Source organism: Schistocerca serialis, chromosome 9, assembly GCF_023864345.2.
Source record: "Schistocerca serialis cubense isolate TAMUIC-IGC-003099 chromosome 9, iqSchSeri2.2, whole genome shotgun sequence".
Taxonomy (NCBI): Eukaryota; Metazoa; Arthropoda; class Insecta; order Orthoptera; family Acrididae; genus Schistocerca; species Schistocerca serialis.
The window spans coordinates 179,500,311-179,524,073 of NC_064646.1; the positions used below are offsets into that span (position 1 = coordinate 179,500,311).

Genomic DNA, 23,763 nt, shown 5'->3' on the forward strand with positions numbered 1-23,763 from the left:
CATCTGCAACGCTTTTGCAATTACGCACTGTTATAGAGGCAGCATAGCTCAATATTTCTATAGGGGCCTTCCAACGACGAGTCCATGCCACATCAAGTTTCTGCATTGCAACGGGGAAAAGGAGGTCCGACACGCTGTTAGGAGGTATCCCATAAATTTGTCGCCTCAGTGTATACAAAATTCAGCTTTGACCGATACAGCTTGTGTATGAACTAGAATGAGAATAATGGTAGGAGCAACAGTTAAATATAAAACAGATAGCAGACAAATTAAATTATTACTTTGTATAGGTAACCTGTTACAGCAGTTGAAAATTTTAAGAGGAAGATTTTCATAGCCACTAGCTGTACACGTCTAACTTTATTATTTACCGGTTTCGCTTTTTCACAACCGTCATTACTGTAAAAAAGCAGTAGATCAGATGGATGAAAAATGATAACTACTCATACATGACTCATTAGCATAGCAAATACAATGTCTCACAGTGGTATGTAAAATACTTGTAATTAGTCATTGTCATTAAGCATACACAAAATTTGCGTAAAGACTGCTGACAGTTAACAGGTGACTCATACGTTAACTGTCAGTAGTCGTTAGGGAACTTGAGTGTGTGGTCTACGACGTGGGATAAATTCTGTATATTTTATGTATAGAGTGAGTCATCGCTGTATTTGCTATGCTAGTGAGTCATGTACGAATAGTATGCATTTTTGATCCATCTGATGTACTGCTTTTTTACAGTAATGGTGGTTGTAAAAAAGCGAAACCGCTAAAGAATAAAGTTGAATGTGTCCAGCTGATGGCTATAAAAATGCTTTACTTCAAATTTAAATTAGCCCGGTCTTCTTTATCTGGACTAACATCCATTATGGAACTGTGAACCGCAAATTTTTTGAGGTACATATTGTTCTGAGTCTTTACCTACTTACCTAACTATCTCGTGTTGTATCAGTCCCTTGGTGGTCAGTCATTTCTTATTTTCCCCACTAACTTTGACTTTCCACAACTGAGAAACCAGCTTGAAAAACTTACCCAACTAAAGAGGTATCCCAAACGAGGACAACTTCTAGCCATCTACCAACAATGAGTTTGCATCCGAAGCATTGTAGAGTGAGTATGAACTTAAGCTCCAAGACTGGCAGACCTGCCTCCTACCGAGGCCAGGTTATTCCAAAATATCGTGACCACGTTACAACGTTTCGTAAACCTGCCTGTGGCTGAATGCGTGAGATGTGGTACTATTCAAGGATGTTTACAGCCCAATGGACGGGAAGGTGTAATTCTCTCTTCATCAAAGCCCAAACTCATAGGGGGATGAAGAAAGAGTGGCTCAGACCTAGACATCGGAACTGTAGCACATATCAGGTATAATTTCAGCTTAAAACGTACCTGGAAAGGTATGGCGAACAAGCCGATGACGATGTCAGCGAGCGCAAGGTTGGCGATGAAGCAGTTGGTGACGTTCTGCATGCGGCGCGAGGTGGCCACGATCCACATGACGAGCGAGTTTCCCACCACGGCCAGCACCGAGATGGAGCCGTAGCACAGGGACAGCAACGCCACCACGCCGCCGGGAACATCGTACAGGCCTGCCAACACCACAGGCGCCACTACTCAAACCAAGATAAACTTTTGTGACTCCGAAAAGGTGTAAAACAAACTATCGTGGTGGGAATTCTGGAATGTCTTGGAGAAAGCTGTCAAAAGATAGCGTATACTAACTACCGCAAATGTGTTGCAAAATAATATACCAGTTTATATAACAAACAGCTTAATTAACAAACTGACAACTACGAATAACAGAACGCCTCAACCAATGACTATAGCCCAGTCCTGATTCCTGCACCCCATTTTAGAAACAAAAACTGAAAATTATGCCCTTTGTGGTTGTTCGGAGGAAGTGATGATCTATCATCTGCTGAGGACAGATATTACGGAATTGTTAAAACACTTCCATTCTGAAAGTAAAACTGAATGGTATTGTGAGGTACCTTACAGTGCCATATGTTTTGAGCAGTGCACTTGAGACTATACTAGTAGATTACAGCGGAGTGTATTATATTACCTGTCTTGACTGAAATAACTTCTGTATTTATCAATCAGGATGAAACGTAGCACTTAGGCTGGTTGACCTTGAATGTAACTGAAGCGTAAAAAGTGACTCCAAGATTCATGTGTAGGTCACAGCTGCGAGATATAGTTCCATGTCCTCAACTTAGCAAACAAAGAGTGAAAACTGAAATTGTTGCAGCCCTGGAGATCAATTAACATCTGACCCACAGTTCCAAATTAGTATCAAATGATGAAACTCTCCTTACTATTTCTCCACTGCCTGCTCCATTCTGTTCTCTGTTTACTTTATTGTGGTACTCAGTACATCCTGACCTTTTAAATATTCTGTTGTTTCATCATAGATACATCTTCCTTTCAGTAAGTGTAATTTCTCAGACAAACTGCTACTCACATGTACATCTGATCTTCTGTTGATTGTAATTCTTCGTTCGGTTGTACACACACACACACGTTTTCTGGAACGAACTTTTACATTTATTTGCTTTTCAGATATGACCTTCACTGACGATATTTGTTCTGTTTCTGCATCTACTTTTCCATTCATACTGTCTTTTTCAGTGTTGTTCTCCAAGACTGTGCAGTTTTGAAACTAAAGGATGTCAAATAACTGACGACAACTGTTTTATTAATTTTGAAGTGGGATTAATGTTTTAAATGTGAGACATAGCCTTGACGACAACTTTACTCAGGGTGCCTGGAACGAACATGAAGTGGTATCATATTAAACATTTGAAAAATACATATTTTACGTTTGTATTTCGTTATTCTGACGTCCTCTGTATACGCAAGGGGATGTCCTTACTATTAGCCAAATAACTGACAACTGCTTTATTGATTTTGAAGTTGGATTAATGTTTTAAATGTGATACATATCCTTGAGGACAACTTTACGCAGGGTTCCTGGAATGAACATGAAGTGATATCATATCAAACATTGTGAAAAATACATATTTTACGTTTGTATTTTGTTATTCTGACGTCCTCTGTATACTCAAGGGGATGTCCTTACTACTAGCCTTTATTCGACTTGAAGGGAACTCAGGGTCTTACTATGGGCCTGAGGAACGAGGAATGAATAATTTTAGTTTAATGAAAAATATTTGTGATCAACTAGTCGGTCACAATTAGTTCAAAACAAGATGTGTTTGCGGTCCTTGTAATAATATCCCAGCAAGCTTGATGAAAAGACACCGTACGGGCAGTAAGACTACGAAACTAGCACGTAAATCGAAGCCTGCGTCGTTGGAGGTCTATTAAACAGTAGGATTATCCTGAATTAGAAATCACATTTGCGGAGTGGAAGGTGAGAAGTAAAACTGCAGAAGTAGGCAGTATATTGCGCAGAGTACAACAAATGTAGTGTGTGGACAGTAAGTTGGGAACGTGGGTCTCACGCAGATCGTGCCAGGGATAAGTCCCTGCAGTCGCACTGTGCTCTGTGTCCCCGCTGCCTCAGACGGATGGAGTGTCTGCCATGTAAGCAGGAGATCCCGGGTTCGAGTACCGGTCGGGGCACACATTTTCAACTGTCCTTTTGATATTTATCAGCGCCTGTAAGCAGCTAAAGGTCTGGATTTCATTGTTATTTCATTATTACTTTGGCAGACAAGGTCTGGAGGGGAGTGGTAGAGCGTCGTCATCCACACGCGTCCAGGCAGCTTCAAGTTTTTCCACTGTTTGTTATCCCACAGTGATTTATTTTTAGTTCGCTGCTTCGGTGCCGAGACCAAGCAGCTTTCGTAAGAACTGGCCTTTCTACCCGCCGTGAACATGATAACTGTGACTGGATCACTTCCTGTGAGGGTTTGTGTCCTGCTGTTTCTATTTTGGACTCGGTTCAGTTGTTGTTGTATCTGTCCTGTGTCTGGCCGAGCTATTTGAGGAGCGTGTCGCTCGTAACAGAATATAACAGCTTTCATTTGTTAATTGTCATGGAAATACAATTTGATTGTGTTTTAAATTACTGGGGTTTTGTAAATTTCTTGTATGTTCAGTGTCATTAACTGCGACGTCCGAAACATATTTCTTGCCTAGTGGGTTGTGTACTAAATCGCCAAGTCTCTTTCTTTAGTTATTTGGAGCCCGCAAGCTTTTGCGCCTCACCGGGACAGATCTTGTTGCTTCTATGTTCGTGGGTTATACTTCCATGTAAAGCTTGTGTTTGCATAGGTGACGTTCATCAACCAACCGTTCGCGTCTTCCTTCCACCTATGTTTTCCGTCCCGCGCGACGGTAAAATATTTACCGCTTCCTCCTCGTTGCGTGATTTGAAACTGAATCTCGGTTCGTCGTTGAATTTCTATACTATGAGGAGTAAGTGGAAATGGTTAAATAGTTGCCTATGCCAGTTACCATACCATCTTTTAGCAGTTTTTCATAAATGTTTGTCTACGCTGCCAGCTTGTAATATGATGACGTAAGTTTTACTCGTTTTATTTCGAAATTGCTTCCTTGTTCATCAGGCCATGACTACAGTATGTTTGTGACTTGGGGCGTGTTCCCACTGGTTGCTTAGGAAAGGAGGATTGTGGTGAGGACCGTATCGTGCCTGCCATAAGTAATTTCTGGTCCGTTCGTCGCGGCCACATTGCCCGACGTGTGGTAGTTTTATCTAAAGCAGCTTTAACTATTTTTTCCCTTTTAATGATCTCCTTTTTAGGTAAACCGCAATTGTTTGTTATATTTTACTCAAACATATGCTAAAGATGTTTGTGGTCTACCTATATGAAGACAGTTTTCTCAGAACCTTTGAAGAGACTGTTACGTAACTTCAATTGGTAAAATATTATCTTACTTATCTTATTAAGATTTGCAACAAATATTTTGACAATAGTGAGCAGTGGCACACAAGATGTGTATATTTTTGAAAAGAGAACAGCATTTGTTGTTAATTTAAATCTTCAAACTTCATATTCCCGTAAGTGACTATTGGAGAGCTGAGAACAACAATTCGAATTACCACTACAACCTTCTATTATTTGATCCCATTGAAATGTTTGATGATATTGGTGATCAGTTGCAAGTAATTGTTCTTAAGTAAATGTATTTCCCAGACGGTGTAGCTGCGCGGTCTCGGGCGCCTTGTCATGGTTCTCACGGCTCCCCCCCGTCGTAGGTTCGAGTCCTCCCTCAGGCATGGGTGTGTGTGTTGTCCTTAGCGTAAAATAGTTTAAGTTATATTAAATAGTGTGCAACCCTAGGGACCGATGACCTCAGCAGTTTGGTCCCAAAGGAACTTACCACCACCAAGTAATTTTACTTACTTTAACAGTTTTGCCTTAATATGTCAAGGTTCTGTTAGCCTAATTAATAAATGTATTTTTCTGGCAAGTATTAATAAAAATCTTCATTCGAATGATGTTGAACCCTCCTTCCACCCCCAGAAAATTTATGCTAGTAGCGTGTACCACAAAGCTGAAAGTAGCGGTAAGTGACAAAAGAAAAGCTGGTTTCGAAACCTGAACTATGATTTCGTAACCTGACATTTGTCCACTGTCCAATGAATTATAAAGCGATGATTATTTGTAAGTACAAATTAATAAATACATGACTCGCGTTCAGCGTTTACAAGCTACTATTTATACGTAATATAAAACACAAAGGGAGTGAATATTTTTTCCGTGGGAAGCTTTGGTTGAAATTTCCGTCCTTTTTATGCGACAGTGTTAATCAGTAACTATTGTTATAATATCTATAGAAGTCTTAACAAAATGACAGCTTGGTACATATAATGAAATTACAGTGAAATCCAGACCATTAGCTGCTTATAGGCGTTGATAAAGAACAATGGGGACAGTTGAAAATGTGTGCCCCGACCGGGACTCGAACCTGGGATCTCCTGCTTACATGGCAGAACCTCTACCGGATTTTTTTTTAACATTAATTTAAGGAACAATGTTACACATTCCAAATACATACTAAATACATGTACTAACCATGCACACATGTTAAATATGAAATGATTTAAACAAAATCAGTTTGATCATTGCAATTATGCTGATGTTAAAGAAATACAACAGAAGATTGTGTTACTGACTAAATTACTAGAAAAAATTAATTTGAACATCAAGGAAAGTTTTTAAAGACATTCAGACTTCTTAAAACATGAATAAATAAAAAATTGCATTTTGAATTACATGTGCTCCAATCTCTACAGAAGTATAAATAACACTTTATGAAGGATATCAGCAAGTTTTTAGGATAATTTTTAATGTATTAATGTACACAAGGAAATGGTCTCTCTGAGGGAAGAAACTGATCTTTAACCTTCTCAGCTTAGTCAGACTAGCTATGAGTATTTCACACAATTGTATGGAAGTCATCAAAACTTATACAGAATATGGAAGATTTATGCCCATTGCACATAAAAGCAATTTAATAATCATATTAGACAATCACTTAAATACTTAAGAATTGGGGAAAAGAGACGGTATAAAGTTGATTAGCCTTCCAAGTACACTTTCTGGATATCAATGGAATGTTAATTAACTGATGTGATCAGACCTACATAATAGATCATTCACTTGAAAACTGACTTACACATCACAGTGCAAAAATGAACAGGGTAATTTGCCAGCCATTGAATATTTCATTACATCAGATATAATCTTACAGTTTTAACCACTCGATAAAGACATTTCCATAAAAACTGTCGATTTTCATATTGATCCTGTCAACCAATAATGCAGCTGTAATATTTTGTGTTTTGACGCTATTAGACACACAATGTGACTGTCACATAATTGCTGTACATTAGCTTATAAAATTTCAAAAAACTACTTTCTGAAGTAGAAAAAGCACACACCAAAAATTTACAGTAAACATTTAAATAATATCCTTAAGGTAACTACAATACATCACTGACAACACAGTCTTCTTTTTTCATATTAACCAACGCCCATTCTTTGAAATATAATTTTCAACATATTACTGAACCTTTTCTTGTGATTCGAATACCTTCTAATTTTGTGGTATTCACACAGCATGTCTACCTTGAACTTTATGATGCTGTCGGAGCCTAGTTTGTTAATGACGCAATTAACAAACTTTCCCAGCGACCGGTACACAGCGTTATTTTAGGTCTCTCGGAAATCGCGTGCTTCAGGCCTGTGTATCAATGACAGCGATATACTCTCAAGGTACGTCCTTCTAATCAGAGCTATTTGCTCTCGGATCCACTTCCAACTATTCTTGAGACCGCTGCAAGTGTATGTATGAATTGTTGTGCCAAATAGATGGCATTGTTGTCATAATTTTGTTTTCCAGAGTCGGATTGCGTACAGTCTTTCATTGGTGCTAACTATGATGTTAACTATCTTGTACCATGACGTTTTATATTAGATGTGAACACTAGAACTAATGTTTTTCCAAATCTCAGTCCAATCAATGCTTGGAAACTGTCGTTCTATTTTGTTCCTTCCTTCGATTTTCTTTCGTTCCCGCGTTTGGCTCTTGATGTTAAGTGTCGTGACTGTCTGATTTCATCACTTACATAACTGAACTCAACACAGAAAACTCTCACACCTGTAAGCGACTGTTGCTATTATGCACCTCAATCGGAGGAAGCAGGCTTCGAGGTTTAATGATCTCGAAAAGTTGGCTTGTTATGCTTTCTCGCGAGTCTCTTATTAAATTAACTTGCCTTTTCATAAAAAGTGCAGAGGCTTTATCCGAAATATCGGTTAATCGTAGTCCACCATTTTTAGGATCTATAGTGGCTACTTTAGCAGGTACTGTAAACACTTTACCTTTCCACAAAAAATTTGTGATTTTGGACATTATTCGCCTCGCTATCATTCTCGGTATTGGAAACAGCTGGGCAGTATAATAAGCTTTAGCAAGGATGCATGAGTTGATATACTTTGTTCTTTGAACTTGGTTCGTATATCGAGTAAAATTCTCTATAATGGCTCCTTGCACTTAATATGCTGCAACTTTTCAATTTGAAGCTGTCATTTTCACCGGGCATGCAGTCAGGGTGATGCCAAGTATTTTATGTTGTCGGACTAATTTTTTACCTCTTCATTATTCCTTATAATGACCCCTATATCGTCAGCATAGGTTCTTATAACTGTTTTATTTCCTGGTAATGTTAAGACTTTTAATTTAGCATTGACACGTCGGAGGAAAGGTTTCAGTCAAATGGCGAAGAGCGACATGGATAGAGGACTTCCTAAAGAACACCTCGTTTTATTTGTATCGGCCTGGATTGTTGACAATTCACAGCTGTTTTTGCATTTATTCATGTTTCTACGTTCTTTATTAACTGTATGCCCCTATCTTTGAAACCTATTTTTTCAACGTCGTAGAAGATTTTCATGGTTTCCTACATCGAAGGATTTATAAAAAATTAAAAAGTAAGGCACACTTTATGTTTGTTACAGAAGTTATTGCAGTGATATCCCTGAATTCTTCAAAATTGAAGAATGGTTCTGCCTTGCGCGCAGTTCTGAAGTTTACTAATAATTTTATCTGTAAGGTATGAAATTCTCTTATTTACTATTCCAGCTATTAATTTATAATCAGAATTCAGCAGTGAAATTGGTCGAAAATTATTTAAATCTTTCTCTCCTTAAACTCAGCCGGAATCATTTTACCCTGAATAACCTCATTTACAATGTCTGTGATTTTCGCACCCAGTATTGGTCAGTAACGGATGTATAACTCTGCTGGTAGACCATCCGGTCCTGGGAATTTTTTGGTGGTGAGGCTCACTGAGTCTTATACACGTTCTCTTCACTGACTACCTCGAGAAAATTTTCGTTGTCATCTTATGTCAGCTGTGGGACTAGGATGTCAAGGAATTCTTCTAAGGATGTATCACTACTTTGATTTACAGAATATAGCTAGAAATTATTGCGATAAATCTCGTCCATGAATCCTGCTGGGTTCTTTTTCTTCTCGCGCCTGTAGCACGAATCCTAGGCTCAATTTCACACGCGCGAATCGTAAGTAAGGAGTGAATTAAACGTTTCCAGATGGTATAAATATAATATAAGTGTTGTTGAATTAGTGGAAGTGTTAGTGAAGTGTTAAAGAAGATTAAACGGGGTAAGAAGTTTATTTTCCTTCTCGCGCCTATAGCATGGATTTTAGATTTAATTTCACTCGCTCGTATCGTAGGTAAACAATGACTAAAACTTATATGTAATCACCAATTTTTTATTCAGTGCTCTTTCAATTTATTTATATCTGCCTGAATAGTTTCTAGGGTCCTTCGTTTACGTTTTAGTCAGTACTTAAATCAGTTTGTACGATGTCTGTTTTTACCATGAGTGAGAAGTGTGTGACATGGCGTAGGATCGTTAGTTCCGGGATGTGGTGAGATGGGTGCTGTAGTTTCTTTCATTGGGGCGAATGTAGTAGCGTGGGAAATGGGGACATAAATGAGGCTCACCAGTTGTATTGTAGGATCTGCAGTAGAGACAGGAAAATACTGGAACAGGAAGGGAAAATTGCAGCTCTTCAAGCTGACTTAGACAAGGCAAGGGAAGATCTAGACAGGTTAAAGAGGGAGAAGGGTGAACAGAGGTGGGAAGTGGCAACAGGTAATAGGGGGAACAGGCAAAGGAGAGTATCAGACAGCTTTGTGATAAATCTTGAAAATAGATTTGACCTGTAGCCTCAGTCAGAATCGGATGTGCCTCATGTAGCTGAAGCTGTAGAAAGGGCACAACAAGCTTTCAAGGACTTGAAAGAGGTAGGGAAATTTGTAAAGAGAAAGAAAGTTCTGTCGTTAGGTAGTTCCCGTGGTAGAGGTGTTGGCCAACTACTGCAGGAAAATCTAGGTCCAGAGTACCAGGTTACAAACTTTTTCAAGCCTAGTGCAGATCTGGGTCAGGTAACACAGGATGTAGGTTCTTTGTGCAAGGATTTCACAAAGGAGGATGCTGTGGTTATAGTGGGTGGTCCAGGAAATACTATTGACAGAGACTCTGAATATTTGATGGAGAGTGACCTGAAGATAGCACCAGCAACGAAGCATACGAGTGTGGGATTTCTGTCTGCGTTGAGACGCCATGATCGGCCTCATTTGAACTCTTCTGTCGGGAGGGTGAACTTGATTCCTCTGGATGTTATCGATAGTGGGACTACACTAGGCATGGCCTTCACCTCAATAGCAAAGGGAAGGGAAGACTGTCTGGGTTGATTGCAGAAAACTTAAGGGGGGACACTATAACAAGTGGTAAAATACCAGTGGCCATAGGTGTCAGAGGGATGCCTTTTTTATAATAGGGAAGGGGGAAAGAAAACGAGTTTTAAGAGAGATTGGCAGTCATACTCAATGTGAGAAAACAGATGAACAGCAGTCAGATTTTAGCATGCAGCCTCCATTTAAACAATGTTTAACAGAAAGTAATCAGAAACTGCCAGTTCATCTTCACCAAAACAGTTATAATACCATTAGTATGCAGTATCAGTTATCGTTATTACGCCAGAACATTCCGGGACTCAGAAATAAAGTTGATGAACTACTCATTTGTATGGATGAAATGAATTCATCTAACCAAATTGACATAATCTGCCTCTCTGAACATCAAGTGACGACTGGTATAGATATGTTAGACATTTCAGGATTTAAGCTAGCTTCCTACTTCTGCAAAGTAGATATGGTTGGAGGAGGAGTTGCCACATTTATTAAAAACTATCTTAAATTCAAGAACATTGATATTAATAAATTCTGTTTAGAGCAGCATCTAGAAGCATGTGCAACAGAAGTAGAGTTCCATAACAGATCCTATATAATAGTAACTACTTACCGAGCACCTGCAGGAAATTATAATCTATTCAAAAATAATCTAGAAGATCTTTTGGGTTATTTAACAGGAAGAAACAAAGAAATTTTGATGGCTGGTGACTTTAATACAGATTTTCTAGTGCAATCTTCCAGTAAACATTTACTGCAGTTAGTAATGTTGTCTTTCAATCTAACTCACACTGTAAACTTTCCAACTAGGATCACTAAATCCTCGAGGACAGCCATTGATAACATTTTTACAGACAAATCAAAGGAGCAAAATCATATCATAAAACCTGTAACAAATGGACTATCAGATCATGACCTGCAGCTCCTTGTTTTAGATGTAAATTCTAAGCAGATTATCAAGACTGCTAAATCTGAGTACAGGAGATTACTCAATCAACCAAAAATTGAGTGTTTTAAAAACTGCTCAAAAATATGAACTGGAAAGATTTTTGTAGTGCTCATGACATGAATGAAAAATATAACACATTCATGAACAATGCCAGTACCATGTTTGAAAACTGTTTTCCTCTAAAAGCTACTCAAATTAAACAGAAGTCTATAATAAAACCATGGATTACATAAGGAATAAAGATTTCCTGTAAGACAAAAAGGAAAATGTATCTGTCGACCAAGAATAGCTCCAGTGCTGATGATTTAGCTAAATACAAGGATACTGCAAAATATTAAAAAAAGTAATTCAGACATCTAAACAAATGCACTACGAGAAGAAGATTCCAATGTCAGGGAACAAAATAAAAACAATATGGGATATAGTGGAAGAGAAGACTGGTAGAACCAGAAAGGCACAGGAACAAATAGCTTTCGACTGATTCTTGAATCGGCGAACTGGCTTGAGATTTATGCAAGCTAAGACACTTGAATTGTCTGAAAAGTACGTAGGAATGGTTTCTAGTTTTGTTACGGAAGTTTCAAGATTTTTGGAAATATATAATCTATCAATACTGCAACGATATGTTGCCGTGACATAAGTGAACTCAAAAATGGAGAAGATTTTATTTCCCATCTATCTTTTAATTCTAAAACAGTAACTAGTTGTTTTAGTTCACTTGAGAAATTAAAATTAAGTAACTGATCTTTTCGATTTAAAACACAATTAAAATCACCTCCAAGTACTAACTGTCTTGGATTTTTCCTTAGCAAGTATATCAGTTCATCTTTGAAGAAACGTGCCCTGTCAGCTCGGGGAGAACCTCCTGAAGGGGCATACAAGTTGATGATAGTCACATCATAGATATTTAGTCCTATTTCCCTTCCGGATTCCACCTCACTTACTGGAATCCGTTCCCTCACCAAAACAGCTGTTCCAACACTTGTTTCGTGAGACAAAAAAATGTTCAAATGCGTGTGAAATCTTATGGGACTTAACTGCTAAGGTCATCAGTCCCTAAGCTTACACCCTACTTAACGTAAATTATCCTATGGACAAACACACACATAGTTTCTCTGACAATTCATTTCATGTTTAGTTTCTTTTTCAGTACTCTTGCCTGCTTGCTTACAACCTTGAAAGTACATGGTCAACACATCAACATCCAACACTTTCCCATTGTCGATGCTGATAATAGATGTACATGAATTCTCTGACTGGAAACCTCTTTTTTTCAGGATCCGTCGAATGATATTGCTATGACAGAACTACCATTTTCTGCTACAGCCTACTCTGCTGGTGTTGTCATTGACTCCATAGCACATGCCTTGACTCTGCTTCTTACTATGGAGTTCTATGTGATAGATTTTGTAGGGGGACTAGGGAGGTACCAAAACAGCTGTTCCAACACTTATTTCGTGAGACAAAAAAATGTTCAAATGCGTGTGAAATCTTATGGGACTTAACTGCTAAGGTCATCAGTCCCTAAGCTTACACACTACTTAACGTAAATTATCCTATGGACAAACACACACATCCATGCCCGAAGGAGGACTGGAACCTCCGCCCGGACCAGCCGCACAATCCATGACTGCAGCGCCTGAGACCGCTCGGCTAATCCCGCGCGGCTTTCGTGAGACACATTTACGTAACTGACATAACCGGGAACTACTAAATCCGACATTAGAACTTCTTGTAACAGGGCTATATCAGTCACGGATTCGTACAAAATTTCCTTAAGTGCCGATAATTTCAGACCTGACGTAATTTAATTTGTGTTTATATTGGTGACAGACTAAGATTGCGTCATTGCGCTGTCACTTTGTAGTTGTTTTGATTAACTAATTTAGTTTCCTGTGGTTGAGGGTTCAATTAAATTATCAACAATTTTCTCGGAAGGCTGAACGTGGAATAACACGTCAATTAGTTTATTAGTTACTGCCCCCCTTTTTCTACTTCTGAGGTTTTCTCTTGTACCGCTAGCAGACTAATTTCCTTGTAAACTTCCTGATTTTTCCTCCAGTGACTCGTGTAGGACCGTTTCGTACCGAACATTCATTGGACGTGGGTCCATGTATACACAACGGACCCCGCTGAAACATTGCCAGGCGACCATCTTTCATTTGCAATTGATCTAACGTCACCGTAATTTGAAATAGCTTCCTTAACCTTATCATTTTCAATTTCAGTCGGATGATTCAAGGCCCGAACGGTTTTGTAAGCAACGTCAGCTTTATGGATGGAAACCTCACTTCTATAACCATTTCTATGCAGAAAATCTACTTCATAGCCCCAGTTTCGTAACACTTTATCAACAGTCGCAGCACTGAATAACTTGACAGAAACATAGTATTTTTCCTGGACCAGTTGCTAGGTTTGGACGGTTTCAGAATTGAGACCAATTACCTGTGTAATCCAGTCATCTATTTTTAAGGACGTCGGCTGAACAGGACTGGATTCCTTGTCAAAAGAAAATATCAGAGTATTCTTCCTGAGGTTTGTGGCCATGGTTAATTCAGCGACGAAATTTAGGTTAAACAACCGAAATTCCGATTAGCAGCAGCACCACCATAGGGAAGAATCAGGTCACAAGGAATATCAACGAACACGGAGATTAACGAACGGACAGGACTCGGCGAAGAACAAGCAAAGCGATGTAAAGACGGAAGTGCAGCGCAGCAGTAAACAACGTGCACTCGCTAGCGCAGCTGAAACGGAACTGTGATCCACCGAAGACACAGATGATAGTGCGACTGGATGGACTTTTCTCTGACACGCTCCGCATGAGACACGCATGTCCACACACTACATTTGTAGTGCCCCTGCTCTTTGAGAGCTGCAGGGTCACTAATGGTATGTCCGATAGAACAGATATCATGTTCATATATTCATATTGGTACAAATACAAATACCTTTGCATTACTCTTAAGGGAGGAAAGTACGAAATTGTCTACTGCTGGAAACGAAGAATAAGTCCCTTTCTTTATTATTTGATTAATGAATCACAACTGAAGTCAGTCAGGTGACGCAAATATCTAGATGCACCAGGCCGTCGTCATGTGAAGCGAAACGACAACGGACGTAGAGTCGAGGGTAAAGTAAATAGCACGCTTCAATTCAAAGGCAATATCCAATTGCTCATAAAATACTGTCATGTTATACAATACATAACTCCTTAGTTCTGGGGGGGGGGGGAGGAAGGTTACGACTGAACATCTCTTTTAGGAAAAAAGTAACACAATTTGCAATTATAATAGTTTCTTCCCAACTACGGCAAAAGTGGCATTCCTGTATACCTATTCCTTCTTTTCATCCTCATATTCCTCTTCCCTAAGCAATAAATGCATAATTTATTATTCTGTAGTTGATATCTTCTATGTGATGTACCTCCAGGAAATGCTAAGTAACGAAAATCTCGAATGACCATTTTTAGTACTGACTGCTTCTGCTTTTAGCGCCATCTTCTACGAATCGGATTTATTGCTTTGTTTTCTACAACGTATTTTATTTCTGTTTTTCAAAACTTTCGATACTGAATATTTCTGACAGTGTAACAGAGGTAAATATGAAATACATGTAATATAAATCTGCTGTTCCATCTAACAACTCAACATTTTTCGGCGTCTACTTCATTTTACAGCGTTATAAATATTGGAATATTGCGGCAGGAAAATTTTGCATTTATTTTTCTTGGATTATACATCCTACAATACTTGGCTTTGAAAACTACATTTAGAGATATTGCTCTATTGGGATTTGTGATACAACAACGTTGACACTATACGATCACACGCCTACTACATGACACTTCTTCTCATGACTGACTTGTCGAATGCAAGTCTGTTGCTCACAGTTTTTCAAGCTGCCAGTGTAGTTAGTTTGGAGAAGTCACTCATACGCCAGGAATAAAATCAGCCTCGGAATTTTGTGAACAGATGGAGAATACTGCACAAAATGATCTAGGAGATGGTTGCTGTATGTTCTTTTAGGTTCAGGATGCACCAGAATATCCGCTACAGTGAGCAATTCTTTCTTACATTATGAACGTTTCTACGATAAAGTACCACAGTTCTAGTTTTGGTTCGGTGCCATGTTTTTGTCAGTTGGTGGCACATGAATTTATTTTGTGCTGTATCCTCATTTTCGGAATCCAGACGTTTGACGGTGTTACGTTTACTTGGTATTACATTATTTATTGCCTTATGCCATGTACCTATAACAGAGTTATGTAATTAATCCAAGTGAACATTCACCCAAGGTTTCTTCATGTTTATGTGTTCCTGATCCACCAGAGCACTGTACATCTAGGTGGCATTGTAGTTTCTTGTTTCAAGTAATTTTGGTAAATAAAAACATAGGAAAATGTTAAGTTTGTAATTTGTGTAGTTCACTTATGGTTTTAGATCAACACGACTCACTTCCACACTAAACACATTTGTCGTGAGTAAAGTTTTGCATTTTCCGTTAAATCTATTAATTCTAAACCACCTTTGCCTTCTCGTATGCTTAATTTTATTTACATTCAACACGAAAATTTCTCCTCTCTCCGACAACAGTCCCAATGCCAACTGATCCTCTTACTGATTTGTGATGACAGTGTACTGTCCATTGTCGCAAGACGATGTTAGTTCGGTTTGCGTATGACCTGTTTTTTCAAGTGGCGAGAGAGGGGGGCCGGCCGCGGTGGCCGAGCGGTTCTAGGCGCTTCAGTCCGGAACCGCACGCCTGCTATGGTCGCAGGTTCGAATCCTGCCTCGGGCATGGATATGTGTGATGTCCTTAGGTTAGTTAGGTTTAAGTAGTTTCTAAGTCTATGGGACCGATGACCTCAGATGTTAAGTCCCATTAGTGCTTAGAGTCATTTGAACCATTTAGAGAGGGGGGCGATTAAGCCTCCCGTCTCTGCCTTTCGCTGGGTACGTTCCTGTTCTACAGTTACAATTAATTGCCTTTGTATCAAACAAAGAACCGTTCATTAAAGCCAACAGAAGTATGAGAAATATTAGACATTGCTCAAGTAAGAGAAGTTTAGAACAGTATAGGAAATATAACATTACCGAGAAGCTCTAAGCTTAATGTCTGTATTTGTCACGTAAGAGACTCCATACCGAGTTCAACTTACAGGGATAATCCATCTGTAGAAAAAAGGACAGTAAATCATGGCAGTCTGAAACTTCCTGGCAGATGAGAACTGTGTCTGGACCAGGAATAGAACTCCGGACTAGGGGTCGCGAATCGTCCTTGGGCAGCTCAGTCAGCCGGATCGGTAGCTCAGTGTGTTCGGTCAGATGGGCGCTGGCCCTCTGTAATAAAAAAAACGGAGTAACGGAATCAACGATCGACTTGAGCGGATGTAATGTGATGTCCGCACAGACCAAACGCAACGAACAATATCGAACAAAATGAAAAAAACGACGGTAGAGCACTTGCCCGCAAACTGCAAAGGTCCCGAGATCGAGTCCCGGTCCGTCATATAGTTTCATATCAGCGCACACTCCTCTGCAGAGTGAAAATCTCATTCAAGACAGTCTGAATTGCTACATTATAGAAGATAGAGACCTAATGTCAAACAAAAATCTTTTTGGAAATTTCAAAAAGTAGTTTTCGGGGGTGAAACCTATGAATTTTATGAATTTCGTCAGCTCCCTACGTACTATACCCACACGTTCCTTGAAGATAGGTAAACTGCAGTTCGCACACACACACGCGCGAGCAAGATATTTTCTGCGCTTCATATATGAAGGGAACGAGAGAAACACTTTTTACACGCTAACAAAAAAGTCGTGCTACGTTCTTTACAGTGGACTTCAGAGAATACAACATGTAAATGCAAAATTTACCGCCTAGAGTGAGATGAAATCTCATCGTTTCGCGCGGCAGACGTCCTGTTCAAACCGGCCTGCCCTGTTTTACAGCTGCTGTCGTGCAGGCCGCAACACCCCCGACACATCACCACGTAAGCTGCAGGGCTCAGCACCGCCACCGCTGACGGGACAAAGTCCCCAGAGTTACATACACGGACCTGGACCAGTGACAGGCAATTTCCTGTGGGCAGTGTTGGTAATCCTGCAGGGCCTGGAGTACCATTGCGCTTGCGCCAGAGATCTAAACTCCAATGGAAGTCTGCGGCAGAGTATATGTATTCATGGCGGGACGGTTGGCTGTTGAACTTCAGTGCGCTTACTGCAGTATTCGCGACAGGTTGTGTCTCCAGCAATCTACATGTGTGTTTTGTGAACGACCAGACAATTTCGCACATGATTCTAACACTGAAGCCGTAGTTTTTCACCAGATTGCTGCACACTTTATTTTGAACAAAACATAGGAATGCTGGCATGTAAAATATACCGTGCTGGTGAAAGATTCTTGACTTCAATTGGTGTCCGTCACAAAGAGGCCACAAATTCAACAGATCGTATATTAGAGTTACTTTTACTAGTTTTATAGTGATTAACCTTCTTGGTCTCCTTTCCTTTATGCTCTGACACAATCATGGTGGAATTTGTTTTAATTTTTCAGGAAACTGGTCAATAATTGATACCATTAGTTTTCATTTTTTGAGGGGAAGGCGGGCTACGCGAATCCATCTGGCATAAATCGACGATCTAGTTGTGTCAAAGATAGTTCAGTTTATGCGAACCATGGCGTACTGTCCTATTAGATGGGAAGAGAAGCGTTCACATAACGATACAGAAACGGTTTGATTGCAAAGTATATTATTATAGGCCCGCGCGGTTGGCCGTGCGGTCTAACGTACGCCTTTCCGGGCGGGAAGGAGCGCCGGTCGCCGGCACGAATCCACCCGGCAAATTTGTGTCGAGGTCCGGTGAGCCGGCCAGTCTGTGGATGGTTTTTAGGCGGTTCTCCATCTGCCTCTACGAATGCGGGCTGGTTCCTCTTATTCCGCCTCCACTATGTCGGCAACTGCTGCGCAAACAAGTACTCCACGTACGCGTACACCACTACTACTCTACCACACAAACATATGGGTTATACTCGTCTGATGTGAGACGTTACCGCCGGCCGGAGTGGCCGAGCGGTTAAAGGCGCTACAGTCTGGAACCGCACGACCGGTACGGCCGCAGGTTCGAATCCTGCCTCGGGCATGGATGTGGGTGATGTCCTTAGGTTAGTTAGGTTTAAGTAGTTCTAAGTTCTAGGGGACTTATGACAACAGCAGTTGAGTCCCATAGTGCTCAGAGCCATTTGATCCATTTTTTTGAGACGTTACCGGGATATCCATCGGGAGCCGAACCGCACAATAGCCCTGGTTTCGGTGTGGGGCGGCGGAAAGGGTGAAGTGGACTGCGGTAGTCGTCGTGGGGTTGTGGACCACTGCCGCTGGGGCGGGGACGAAGCCTCTCCGTCGTTTCTAGTTCCCCGGATAACATAACATATTGTAGTAGTGTAGCTATTAGGTAAAATGTCAACATAAACACTTCCTTCATTTTTCCGTTGACGAAAATGAAATTTTTCGTTTACAGGTATTTTTTTACGAATTTTTGCGTGTGGCGAGCATGCCGAATTGAAATTTATTACTGTTTTAATGAGATGGTATGTCAAGTTAGTGCATGTATCCAGTGCAACTTTAGACTCATATCAAAATCGTTACGGAATAAAAGCAGTCTACGTTTTTCCTGTGCTTGCTGACGGTGCTGTCTCTTGATACGAACACTGATGTGCAGAACTTACGGACGAAAGTAATGTAGCCCATTAACGTGGCTCGATGAAACTTGGACAGTACATAGAAATATCTGTTACAGTATGGTACAGAAGGTAACTGAAAGAAATACGGCATGAGACGAACAGAAATATGACACTTTTATTGAACGACGATCGTTATATGGAAGTCTCTGCGATTTATGATGATCTTCTGGACATTACAAAATGCAGGCCATGGATCTTAATAGGGCGTGTGGTCATCACAGAGGCAACAAACGATCTGCAACGCGGTCTCAGCTGATCACAAGGTTGGTACGTAGTTCTTCTGCTAGGGTGTTCCATTCGTCCACTAGTGTGGTTGATAGATGCTGAATGGTCGTTAGTGCATGTGGACGTCCACGGGTGCTCGATGGGATTAATGACGTGGGGACGAGCATTCCAGTCGATTCACCGAATATCCTCTCGCTCCAAGAGCTCTTCCCTCTGCACTGTTCGATGCGACCGCACGTTATCATTCAAACAAATATAGAGAGTCCCAAATGTACCCGTGAAGAAAGCACTTGAGGATGGAGTTCGGTGACACAACAACGTTGACCGGTCACTGAACCGTGTTCATAGATTTAGAGGTGAATACGCCTATGCAGCATTATGTATCCTCACACCATAACACCTGGAACACCAAAACCATCATATTTGACATTGCTCCTGGGTACTTTACCTGTTATCGCCATATAAGGGTACGTCCGCCATGTGATGGTACGTCCAGACTCACTATTAATACTGATTCTGCTCTCACTGAGTGAGGAGGTGAATCGGTTGGCACATTGGTTTGACATTCGGGAGGACGAGAGTTCAAAACAGCACCCTACCATCCAGATGTAAGTTTCCCGTGATTTCTCTAAATCGCTCCAGGCAAATGTTGGAATGGTTACTTTGAAAGTGCATGGCTGATTTCTTTCCCTATTTTATAAACAGTCAGAGCTTGTGCTCAATTTCTGATGATCTCGATGTCATCAGGACGGTAAACGTAATCTTCTTTCCTTTCTTTGAATCTGCTCCGAGGCGAGAAGACCACTTGAACCCGCTTCTCTTTGTTCTAGTTCAATTGTTCAAATGTGTGTGAATGCCTAAGGGACCAAACTGCTGAGGTCATCGGTCCCTAGGCCTACACACTGCTTAAGCTAACTTACGCTAAGAACAACACACACGTCCATGCCCGATGGAGAACTCGAACCCACCGCGGGACGGGCCTCTCAATCAGTGACATGGCGCCTCAAACCGCGCGGCCACTCCGCTCGGTCTTTCTTTTAGTTCCTATCCTCTTGGCACCAACGCGAACGGTGCCCCCAAAGTGCGGATGTCAGTATAGCACAACGTACTGGTCGTCGGGCAAAGACACGACTCCCATGCAGTCACCGCGCCACTGTGGAGCACGAGATTACATGCCTTGTAATCCTGTTAAGTGTGGTTGCAATTGCACGTGCTGTTTTATTTTGAACTCTTCGTGGCTGTTGGACAAAGTAGCAGTCATCTGCCGTGGTCGACTAACTCCTCTCCTTCGGGCAACAGTGCCTGTTTCAGAACGCTCCCCAAGCATTTGAAACAGTGCTGTGAACAATATAAAAATCCTGGATAACACTCGTCACGCCCCCTTCTAGATTCTCGATGCGAAGTCATCCAGCTGTTATCTACGTGTCACGCTATAATGGAGGACACTACCACAGTATACCATAACCGTTCACTGGATGACAAGCCCTTTTTTTCGTTCCTTGAACTGCCCCCTGCTGCGGGCCCAGACCCATTTAACGCTATAGCCACGCTGTCCTCAGAGCTTGTGACGTCCAGCTTTCTGTACGCCACTGGGACACCTCTGACAACATGGCCCTGCACTTTTATTCATTTCCGCCGAGTAGCTATTTATCTCGGCCTTAAGTTTTGCAGAGCGGTGGGATAAGATGCAGGGAAGAGTAGGGTAATTGCGAACACTTACGGGAACACTGAAATAAGACAGAACCAGGTAAAAAAAATGGTTCAAATGGCTCTGAGCACTATGGGACTCAACATCTTAGGTCATAAGTCCCCTAGAACTTAGAACTACTTAAACCTAACTAACCTAAGGACATCACTCGCACCCATGCCCGAGGCAGGATTCGAACCTGCGACCGTAGCAGCCCCGCGGTTCCGGACTGCAACGCCAGAACCGCACGGCCACCGCGGCCGGCAGAACCAGGTAAAATTTCGAACACTATTTAGTACTGAAACTTTACTTAAGCTCACATAATCAACGTAGATAAATTTTCAATACAAAAAACTGATGTCCGAGATACAGACAGTGGGATAATTATGGATAGTGTGTGGGATAATGACGAACTTAGTATAATCATGACATAAGTCACTGATATATCCTCTTGGTTTGTTTCACCATTCGTGCAGTTTCCGCGAGCCCCTAAATTACATTTGCAGCATTTTATCCAAACTTCAGTGTATCTTCATACTTTTCTTCACAAATTAGGTAATAATATCAATTCTCCATCGCTGTTCGTTCACTGACCTTTGTCTTCTTGCTTAGTATGTCCTTTTCTTGAACCTTCATCTTAATGTTATCATCTCCAAATGCTTGAAGGTTCATCACACCTTTCTGACATATGCTTCTTATTGTGTCTATTTTTTTGTAAAATGTCTTTCTTATGAGAACCGGTTACTAAAGCTAAATGTGGTTGTCTACCTTTTTTTACGTTTCAGATGTGGCAGTTTGGGAACATTAGGCCCAACAATGTCGTCAAGTGTAATTGATTTGTCCAAAATAGTTACAGGGGTTACTGACCTCTGCTGCACAATTAATGTCGATACAAGGCCCATCTGCGTATCAAATGCCACTGGTCTTTGCACATTTTATGTCATAGCTGCGTGTGCATCAGGTGTCGCTAATGCCATGTCTATGAAATGTTCATCAAATTTACTTGCATCTATTTGCAAAATACCCGCCGCTCGGAAACCGTATACTGCTTTCTCTGTACTGCTGGTGTGACTGAAAGACTTTCGTGAAAAATTCGACAACTTAAAACTGTGTAATTCATTTGAAGCCATGTACAAGTCGCATTCTCTATTGTATGAAGTCTTGAGAGATCCAGAATGTCAGGTCCACTGGTTGCATACGATGCGATGTATGCGATAGAAAGGATAACAATCTTATTGCGTTCTGGCGCAAAGAACAGAGCTGGCGTTCGTGAGTAGAACGGGTTCTGCAACAGTTGACTTAGCGTAGGAGATGAAGTGGTGTAGTCAGTCTATGAACAGGTTCTCGCCGATCCAACCCGAATCACTAACTGCTGCCATCACAGCAGTATTGCCTCCACGCAAGAACCGAGAGTTCATTCACTTCCACTTAAAAGTAAAAAACTGAGGAACATACTTTCTGAAACATTAAATGCTCAAACAACTGTTGTTGTAGTGCTCTTTCACCAATTGTAGCCATGCCAATTGTTTTCGGCCCTTTGATGCTAAAATTCTTGAATTTCTTTTGATATTAGAAATGTCTGTCTCTTCAACATTGTACATGCGTTTAGCATCAGATTGCTATTTTGTCTGCAAAGCTTGCATGTCGTTAAAAACATTTTCACTACCGTATCATTAAAAGCTGTAATTCTGTTGACGGAAATGGACTCATTTTTCCGTAGTGAAATACAAGCATGCCTTTGTTTAAATGAATAGAACCAGTCTTTCTTCTACCATTTGCGATGATTTGTCAAAATTATGCTTCAAATTATTTACTTCAGGAAATTTGAAACCTATTTTCCGAACAGTCTCTATGGTTAACACATAAAATACTTTACTACATTTTAAGATTTGTTGTTCTAATTCCTTTTGTTGTTTTTCGGAGAATATAGCCTTATGTCAAGGCTTTGGTTCATGTATAACTTCTTTCATGAGGTGGCCTTGTATAGTATCGTTTGGAACGGAGTAAGTAGCAGCTGCTTCTCCAGATGAACGTGTTTTGCTCGTGACGTCCTTAATGGCTTTCTGTAAGACGTCTGATTTGTATTTGATCTTCGTCTTCATGGTATCTGAAGCAGAAGTGATTAACTTTGTAGGGGTGATTACGGCGGTAGGGATTATCCCACTCAAAACGGCCGGCATTATACAGCACTTACAGTAACGCAAAACAATGTTTTTATTTGAGGTTAGTCGCGGCGAGTAAGTAAAACGTTGCGCAATTGAACATCAATTCTCAAAAACGATATCCCGTTTCTATGTTACACCTAATATATTACTCACCTGTTCATTTTTACTCATACGTACATGAAATTTTAGAAAAAATTTGAAGGAAACGTAGTTAAATTCATAACTGTTTTTTCGGCACTGGGCCGGCCGCGGTGGCCGTGCGGTTCTAGGCGCTACAGTCCGGAACCGCGGGACTACTACGGTGGCAGGTTCGAATCCTGCCTCGGGCATGGATGTGTGTGTTGTCCTTAGGTTAGTTAGGTTTAAGTAGTTCTAAGTTCTAGGGGACTGATGACCTAAGAGGTTAAGTCCCATAGTGCTCAGAGCCATTTTTGTCGGAGTGAGTACACAGCAGGGATGCACAGATATCGGCGAGCTGGTCCATGCGGCCCAGCGATCTGATGGCGGTCCGCCCCTCACGGTTCTTTCTTGTAATTTTTTTACTCGTCTTACATCCACTGCCCCTCCCCCCCTCCCCGAAATCTAGAGAGCGAGCCCCTGTAGAACTTAATTAGTTTGAGCGCAGTCTAATTGGTACTGGGGTAGGGCAATTCCAGTTCAGAAAATGAACTAGCCTCACGGCATGATATTTTTAATTTCTAGACTCTACGTAGTCACAGTGGAGGGTTTGCGGTCCACGTTACTAGCAAGTCTGTACGGCCATGGTGTACAG

The 23,763-nt window shown here is 40.9% G+C and overlaps 1 protein-coding gene across 1 annotated transcript in view; it reads right to left on the reverse strand.

Annotated features, from left to right (window-relative positions):
- The window catches only part of LOC126419458 (neuropeptide Y receptor type 1-like), a 416,524-nt gene that overhangs the window by 370,300 nt on the left and 22,461 nt on the right, over positions 1-23,763 (reverse strand). The window contains exon 2 of the mRNA XM_050086646.1: positions 1,390-1,589. Within this exon, the coding sequence (XP_049942603.1) occupies positions 1,390-1,589 (200 nt within the window). The remainder of the gene's footprint in view (positions 1-1,389; positions 1,590-23,763) is intronic.